Source organism: Cajanus cajan, chromosome 6 (genome assembly GCF_000230855.2).
Source record: "Cajanus cajan strain Asha chromosome 6, NIPB_CcT2T_4, whole genome shotgun sequence".
Classification (NCBI taxonomy): Eukaryota; Viridiplantae; Streptophyta; class Magnoliopsida; order Fabales; family Fabaceae; genus Cajanus; species Cajanus cajan.
This window is the reverse complement of record NC_138522.1, coordinates 63,001,892-63,011,772: the sequence shown is the minus strand read 5'-3', so window position 1 is coordinate 63,011,772 and position 9,881 is coordinate 63,001,892. Positions and strand designations below refer to the sequence as shown.

Here is a 9,881-nt window from a genome sequence, read left to right as displayed (position 1 = left end):
GTTATTATCCATTTATATACTCTTTAATTATCTTATTTCTAGTCGATGTGGATCTAAATTTTTTTTAATAAATAATTGTCGCTAATAGTAAATTTTGGTGTGATGTTAATACTTTTTTAATTATTACTATTATATATTAGTTATTAATATTTTTATTAAATAATAAAATAAAAGTAATTAATTTATTACCGTTAAATAATTGTCAGTAATAATAAATTTTATTGTATAGTGTATATTGTAATAACTTTCGTTGGACTCCATTTTATTTTAAGATATTTTATATTTAAATTTTTATTATTTTTTAAATCAACAACTACCATTATTTACAGTGTTTTTTTTAACAATCATAGGAAATTAAATAGAAGTTTCTATGTTAGATAAAAACATTAAAAAAAATTCATTATACAAAAGATTCTTAAAAATGTTAATTCATGATTTGGTATGAAGAAAACATTATTAAGTTATAGGTTTTAACAAAACTTTACCGTGATATATATTTCAATATAAAGTTATTAAACATACAAGATCATATGATAGTTGAAGGTATCCAAAAAAAAATCGTGATAATTGACTGTAAATATATTGTTTTTGAAAATAAAATTATCAAACATATTTTATAGAAAAATTAGGAATCCTATTCATGATAATAATTTATATTCACATGAAAAAATAGTTTAATTAAGAATGAAAGACTTATTAACCAATCACTACCTAGAATAATTTGTGTGCTTCTCAAGTCAGGACAAATCATATCAATCTAAGCAATGACGTATATAGATGGATTCCATATCACGCATCAATAGACATCCTATATTCAATTTCAAGTCACAAAAAAAAAAAAAAAATCTAAATGGCTGCACCTTTTTGTTTTCTTTACATTTTCTCCACTCTTCTACCTTAGTGTGACATTATATTTTTAATTCACAAAAGATGTTATTATATAATGTAAATGTAGTATACAATAAGTACTACACATTATTAAGCAGTTTTACATTATACACACATTAATATATATTTGAATTTATTTATATGAATAAATGTATATTAAAATCATTTTCGAACCTATTATTACTTGTACAAGAGACCAAATTTACCGTCCGAATGAACCACTTGTTGGTTAATGAATATAATATGTAATAGTACTATTCAAAGAAAAAATTGTATATTTCTATAATTAATGAGTACTTTTATTTTAAACATAATACTTAATTAATACTATTTCATTAATAATGTTATATACTCATTATTAATTGTGCTCAAGAATATTTTACTTATATCGATCGAGTCATACAATATCGATCGAGTCATACAATAATTACAATTATCGTATTGAAAAGCTAATTAAGTGGCTGCACCTTTTTCTTTTCCTTTTCTTTTTCTCCACTCTTCTGTTACTCCAACATTTTTTTTTAATTCACCAAAGATATGTCTTTAAGTACGAGATAAACCATCCTTTAAAGTACTATATATAATGTGCGGTCCCTTCCAAATCAAAGTCGTCTCATAAAGCTTCAGCATGCTAGCTAGTCCCTTAACTAATTATAGGTTACACATATATATGAAATTTAAGTCATGACAATAAAAAGAAATTATATAAAGAAGACAAAGTATAACCAATTCTAATTACATATGAACAAAACGTACTGTAAAATAATAAAAGTAAATAATATAAAATTACGAAAACCCTAATGGACCACACTATTACCCTATTATACTTGAACAATATACCACAACCTTAATTGGAACAACTAATCCCAATCTATCATGTGTGACTTGTCCCTCATAGCCAGACACCATATAAATATAAATACATGACAAATCAACGAATCTTGACAATTTACGAGATATATGAACCATATATATGTATATGTACACACATAATTAATTAACATAACATAAGACATTTTTATAGCAACACCATGTTGTTATTATTATTATTGTTATCGACCTCGAATCTTATTGCGTCCAAGTTTGATGCGACGCCATCTTCTAGTTCCATGTCCCACAAGAAGGCATATCCATCATCATGAGGTTTGCAACTAATTTGAGTAGTGTTGGTGCGAGAGAAGAGCAAAGAAGTGCTTTGGTTTGGGTTGAAATGATGATGATGATGGGTTGGCATGGAGGAGGAGAATCTGTTGTACCCACCAGGAGGCATGGTTTGGTTTGGTGGAGATGACGAAGCCAAAGTTAGGGACGAAGGTGGTGTTGTTGTCTCATACATGAGTTGTTTGGAACTGTTCTCTTCTTTGCTTTTGTGGAAGACTCTGCACAACACCCAGTCCTCCTGAAATGTAATCAACAACAATTTGACCTAATCATTTAGCAAAACTACAATGTGAAATCCAACTATACGCGTAAAGAAACTTTATCCTCACGCCAAAAATACAGGGCAAGCACAACAAAGTAAACAACACTTTAATTCTTTTATTACGTCACTCACTACTACAATCATTATCTGAATTCTGTATAACATGCTGCAAGCCAGTTATTTGATGCATTCTATTTATTTTCATTTAGGGTTCCCTTCTTTTGGACTCTTTCATTTGGAGACACCCGTCCACAGGACAACAAATATTGAGTCAACCAAATATTTTATTTTTAATTTTAAAAAAATAAAAGGGATGTTACAAGAGTGTTTTTATCTGGTGTTGCAGGTGTTTATAAAAGGTTTTCGTTTTTAAATGTATTTTTTTTCTTCTAATTTTTTATAAACGTGGATTTATTTGATTTTGGTTAGGGATTAAGTATAGGACAAGTTTATCACCTAGCTTGTTCACATTAACCTCAAGCCAAATTAGGTCTATTTGCTAAATAAGTTAAATTAAATTATTTTGAAATGTTTGTTTCGTTAAAACGAAATCAAACTTCAAATCATTCTTATATAAAATTCTTTTTAATTTAACAAACAGTTTGTTTAAATAAATATAAATAATATAGTGATAGTAATATATTGTTATAATTTCTGTTGTATTAAATGTTTATTATAAAATTTTGAAATTATATATATACTTATTAATCTATTAAAAAATTAAACTAGTTGGCCTACATATTAGTGTAAATCCATTAATTAATACGGTATTTGAAGGTATGTTTGTACGTTAGGCATTTAAACAAACTTTTGAGTGAAGACATAACTTTAATGGGAATGGTAAGACCTTTATGAGGCTTTGAGTAAACAATAAATTTTTTTATACTTCGAAATCATCATTAATGTAAAATCATAAATTTTGACATAATTCTTCTCAATTAAGAATCATAAAAATCTATTTAGTTGTTTATAAATATTTATAAATATTATTTAAAGATTTTTAATATATTAAATAAGTAAATAAAATAATATAATATTTTTATCGCATTGAAATTTTATTTTTATTTTAAAAAAGTTAATTTTTCATTTCTCCATTAGAATAATTTTATAAAAAAAATTATACAAAAATAAAATAATAGTTTTTAAAAATAATATTTTCTTAAATAACAAAATAAATATAAAAACTAACATTTTTAAGTCTCTACATCAAATTTTTTAATAAGAAAAAAAAAACTTTTGTATATCAACTCTCTGTTAAGGATCTATATCAAGTAAATAAGCTTGAGTTTTTGGCAAGTCAGACTCCGATATTACAAAGATTAATATTATTTAGCTTGTTCCGTATATAGTTTTGATCATTTTGATTGTTTTATAGTTGATTTTAATTTTTATAAATTTTAAAATTTCATAAAATGATATTTATGATCACTTTGATTATGTTACATTCATAACATGTAATAATGTGATGACATGACTAAATATATATATATATGTCACGTCATTAAATTAACGATGAAATGAATCATATAATTAAAAAAGTAAAATTTATGATAATTAAATGTAATATATATTTTCTTTATCTAAAGAACAAAAGCATCTATCTATATATCTCCTCTGCCCTTCCCCACCCCCTATTGCTAATTAAAGTGGATCAGATCCACGGATCCAATGCACGTGAGGGGAAAAAGAGATTGGAAAATTTGTCATGTCTTTTTAGGGAGAATCTATTCCCACTTGTTCATTCATCAACTTTCACCAACAAGGTCTGTCGAGTTGAGCATATATATAGACATCCTTCTCTACAATTACAACTAAATTCATTAATTACATGTGTGTGTTGGTTTGCTAATATGTTTTTTTTTTTATTCTAAAGGAAATATTAGTAAGTTGTGACTTTAATTAGATTTGTTAAAATATTTTTTACGGGTGTAATATATTAAAATATTTTAATTTTAAAAGTAAACTATAATGTCTTAGAATCCATGAGTATTAATATATTATTAATATTTGGGAAACACTCTTTGAGTATGCTTGTAACTTTCTAACATAGGATTATGGCTTTCTGAATTTCGTTACTTTTTTTTTGTGTTCTCTCTCACACACACACACACATCCTGTGCAACATTTTTTTTTTACTAATTTGATTCTGAGAACAATGCAATATAAATTTTGAAGCCATTTTCGTGTTTTTAAATTTTAAAATTTTTAATAAAGTTGTGGATACCAAACACAACTTATTCATGTGTTAAATATGTTTAGTACTTATACAAAGTTCTATGCACGAAATATGATTTTCTTTTTTCATATTACATGAACAGATAGCTCATGATCAACTTTTACAACCTGGAACCAAATATTATTAATTAGCATGAAAGTACTTTGATTACAAATTTTAAAGATGTGGCTATCACCAATAAATACAGTGTTAATTAATTATAAATGATTTCTGTATATCTTATAATGTTGAAAAACATTTGTTTTATACCTAAGGCAAAAAAAAAAAGTCATTCATTATTGCTCAAAATAATATCAGCGTTACCGTTAGGAGATTAGCTTCATTAATATAGTTTTTGTCTAATGAAAATCAAATTATTGGTGATCTATAGTTTATACTGACAATATGATGAATTTTAACATTTGATGTACTTCCTTCCAAAAAAAAATATAAATAAATAAAATTGATGTACTAATAAGATAAGATGTACTCCTATGTAGTGAGAGAATTTTGTGAAAGTCAAATAAATAAACGTTGACTTCTAATTTTTATCATTAAATATCAAAATTAAAACACGAGTGATATGATCATTTTAAAACAATTATGTAACCTTGAAAAAAGAAAATCTCGGCCATTTAAATATGATTGTAGATTTAAATTTATTTCTTTTAATTTACTCTTATAAAAAATAATTTCCTCACTGGATACATCTATTACTTATATATAAAATGATTTATTAGTAAAAGATATCTTGTTATTAGTACAAATCATTAATGTTTATGTTAATATTACTACTTTCATCCCTTTTTAAACAGTTATTTAATGAAACGTAATAAAAAAATTCTATTTTTTCATACAATAATTTTAATGTTTCTAATTATGTTTTTCTTCATTTTTGTTCCATAATAAATACATGTTAGTTGTAAGTGTAAATTAATTAAAAATTAAGTGAGATATAAAGTATACTAATTGACAAAATAATAATTAATGTAGTATTGAGCTTTGAAAATGACAGATAAATATATAAACAAAATTTTCCTAAAAAATCAAAAATTAAAAAGGAACAAAAGTAGTATGTTATAAACAAAGTAACACTACTAATTTTATATATATAAAAAATAAGTGAATAATTCATCATAATTAAGTTAGATCAATAAAAATAGTTAAATTAATCAATTTTAATTAATAATATTATAAATTGTTTTATATCATAAATATTCATAAAATTAAATAGTTTAAGTAATAATTGTATTTAATGATGTTATTCATAATTCAAAAAATAATTTTTATATTTAAGGTTGTGAGTTATACTGTTAATAGTTCAATTAATGTATCAACTTTCATAATAAATGAGTGAATATATCATTAATAAACTTTTCACAATAAATGAAAAATATAAAAATTTAATAATTAACACATTAAAAAGTGAGTTTATATTTTTTATAATTAAGACTAAAAAATATCTCATTTATTTGTTATGTGAAAAGAGGTAGTATTAAAATAGTATATAGGTTATGTGCTTGCATATATAGAATTATGTCTTGTTATAATTAATTTAAATTATTTTGTAAAGAAAAAAGTATATAACTCGTGTACATAGCAAGCTTTAATCCTTACACATCTAATATTTGTAAAACTGCTTGCGAAACATAAATAAAGGATTTTAAACACTAAATAGGACAAATAATCTTTTCCTAGCTTTAGTCACAAATCACCTCCAAGTTTTGATCTTTAATTAATTACATCAATCAAACCAACCACATCAAAACACTTTAATTAATTTATTTTTTTAAAAATTTATATTAATAAACATTAATCAACAACAAATCTTTACTAAGTAACATTTATTTTCGTAGTGATTCATATTGAAGTAACATTATCTACCATTTTCTACATAGAAAAAAATAAGTAACATTATAAAAAGTAAAGTCATTACTAAAGAACATATTTTCTTTTTAACAAATCTCAAAATAATATTTTTAAAAAAAAAATATCATGTTATAAGGTTAACTTTATAAAAAAATTACACCATTCCAAAAATTAAAATTAAAATTATACCAATTAAGTTGGTAAAAGAAAGGAAACAAAATTTAAGTTGCAGCCCACGAGCGAAAGTTAATTAAAGGAAGGAAAGTAGAAAGGAACCTTTGGAGGCATGTGTGGGGTCTCCAAGCGGAACTCATGCATGATCCACCCCGTTTTGATGCCATTCGGAGCTCTGTTCCTGTAGAACACCAACGTCTTCCTCATCCCTACAACCTCTTGCGTGGCTGGATCCATCACCGTACGATCCTTCCCCGTCGCTTTCCAGTATCCAGATGTCGTTGCCCTATTGGTCCGAAACCCCGTCGCATATTTGCGGTCCCTGAAGCTGAAGAAGTACCACTCGTTCGCGTTCAGCTTCGCCACCTCTACATTGCGCATGCATCAAAACATCACTCGTCAATTTTTAAGACAACACATGACATACACATACTAAGGTAAGGTAAAATACTATTAGTACTATGTTCAATCAATTGTGTCTTAGAATTAATAAATAGTTAGGTCATCATGTGTCGGCTAGTTCATTAATGACATGAATTTTTCAGGCTCCCAATCCTTCCAGAAAGAGGTGACAACACACCATAGTGTTTGATGACACCAACATGTAGTAGTGGTTGCTACTTAGAAGTTTCAACGTATTTGCCTGTTTGCTATATATGTGATTTCGTACCCTCTTTTTACTCTCTCTTCTTACCGTCTTTCATAGCTTCCCTTTCACGATATAGTGCATGAAAAGAGAGCACTAAATATTCTACGCAAAAAAGATCATGTATGTCCTTTCATGCACAAGAAAAAGCTTTTCTTGTATTTCACATACATATGAATAATGCTAATAATGAGTAAAAATCAACTAGCTAGATAGCGAGTCATGTCCAACAAAAAGGTAATTAATATGTATACACGTATGTCTGTGTCGGTGTATATTAATTAACATGATCAGTGTTGGTTGCTTGGGGAAAAAGTATTGCTTTGTAAACTTTGTTATAATAAATACTAGTTACTATGTTTGATATATATGTATATATTTATCCAAAGCGTAAAATTAAAGGGACAGTGTAACCAAAAGAAAATGATAAATAAATGAAGGGACACGATTATATGCATGAATAATCGAATAAGCTGCCAGCTAGGGCTCTATATTGTATTAGCCTGTTAGGGGTTGGTTTGGGAAACCTAATGATCACTAGCAGAATTAGTAGCAAACGAATCCAGCTATGTACAATGCATATTCTAAATATATAAAAATATATATAATAATTCTAAAAATATGGCCCAGACTGACTCATCATGATGAAAAAGAATTAACTCAAATAAATTCTATATGAAATGAAGAGTACTACGAACAGTAGGGTGGATGTGCCTTGTATATGTGTGCATATATTTTATGTTTGATTTGTAGCTAGCAGCCATTAAAACTGAAAGAAGAAAATAGTAGGAAAAAAGGAAGAGAACGGGCTTATAAAAAAAAAAAAAAACAAAAAAGGGGAGAGAATGGATTGCATGAAGAAAAAACAGGGGAAAAAAAGATAAAATAAATTAACCTTTTCTCTAATTAGCTAAAATCGATGGATGTATAAATTATTAAAATTAGCTTTTAGAGAAAATTAATAAGAGTTTCTAGTATAAGCTAAATTTAATTTATTTTCTTAATTGATGATAAGTACTAATTAATAATTATTTAAAAGTTTGTACAAATAAGGCCTATATATATTGCCTAGTAAAAAAAGAGAGACTATCGCCTAGTTTTGGAATTAATTTTTATTTCACGAGAACTTTTATATTAAAATGAGTATTAATTTGATTCTTAATTTACATATGAAAGTTCTTATAAATTTAAAATTTATAAAAAGTTAGATGAGAGCTTCTCAATTTTTTTTTAAAAAAATTAACTTATTTGATAGTTTAATTTCATTCATTTTATTTTCATCTTCCGTACGTAGTTATTGAAAAATTTATGCATGCTAATATTATAAGTAGCATATAGAGCTCAAAAGCATGGTTTGGATCTTCATTTACATACTAGGCCAAAGAAAGAACATGTTTGGTATGTGCTAATAGGGAAGGAAAAACGAAAGACCCAACTATATATACAAAAGACAAAACAATTATTCCGGCAAATATATCAAGTGGAATATATTAATTACATAAATAAATTATGATATAAAGAACTGGATGTTTTATAGTATAATTTATTAATAGAGGCAGAGTATTCATGAACAAGTTGGCATTGCGTTAATGATTAAAGAACTGAATGCATTGTCGTGTCTGTTAATGTGATAACCCTCTTCTCTCACCCCACCCTTTCATTTTCTTGCACTCTCATCTCTCTCTCTACTCTCTTATGGAATCAAACAAGCGTGTTTGTCACTTCTCCGTATTAATTTGACAATACATGCCAGACATGCTTGTCTCAGCATATGTTTATGAACGTAGCTTTAGACACAAGACAGGTTTATGATCAGAAAAGACTTTTTGTGAATGTGGAGCAACCCCTATGCATGAAATCATTCCATTTCTTATAACAAAGACATGAACACAAAGGAAAACAACAAATTTTAGAAATGAATATGTATATACCAGGAAGTTGCCATGGTTCGCATATGTGAAGGTCAATTTCAACCAAGGTACCCTTCAGAACTTGCTCATTTGCGATCTTTTTGTAGAGGTAGTGACACACCAATTCCTCATCACTCGGATAGAACCTAAACCCTGGAGGCAGTGAAGCACCAATGTCTCTGAGACCCATGATTTTGATGTTTGAAGGAAGCGAAATGAAAGGAGATCTAGGATATGATATGACAAAGTTGTGTAGAGAAAGAGAGAGAGGAGAATCTAATGAGTATTTTGTAGATGTGGATAAAGCTAGCTAGGAATGTGGATAATGTATATAATTGAAGCTTGGAGGGGTTACTCTCTCTTGGTATAGAGCCACAAAGGTTGGTGCCGCTTAAATATATATAGTTACAAAGATATCAGACTTTGCCGTTTCATTAGAGTTTCTTAATGCATATTCCAGCAGGGGCATGCTTGTGTAAGTGGTTAGTTATAATAGGAAGCTTCAAGAAAAACCAAAGTTACAAGAAACCTTGACAAATAAGGGTAGAACAATAATATAACTGACAGACACCTTCCAAAATGCCATGCCCCCCTTTTCTTTATTATTGAAAATTGAAATTTTTTCTTTTCTTCCTTATCTTCCCTTAATTAGAGGAAAAACTATTACATAGCAATAACTAATCAGAAGCTAAAGATAGTAACTTTTCCTTCACACCGTTTCACATAGAAAATCTAATCCCCTGTTCTCATTTCTTA

The 9,881-nt window shown here is 27.1% G+C and overlaps 1 protein-coding gene across 1 annotated transcript; it reads right to left on the bottom strand.

Moving 5' to 3' along the window:
• Nucleotides 1-1,564: 1,564 nt before the first annotated feature.
• Nucleotides 1,565-9,600, bottom strand: LOC109790100 (NAC domain-containing protein 21/22). Its single transcript, XM_020349203.3, has 3 exons — nt 9,147-9,600; nt 6,672-6,937; nt 1,565-2,287 (listed from the first exon to the last, which is right to left on the bottom strand). Exons 1-3 carry the CDS (start codon nt 9,313-9,315, stop codon nt 1,907-1,909), a joined length of 816 nt encoding a protein of 271 aa, XP_020204792.1. The 5' UTR covers nt 9,316-9,600; the 3' UTR covers nt 1,565-1,906.
• Between the last annotated feature and the right edge of the window lie 281 nt (nt 9,601-9,881).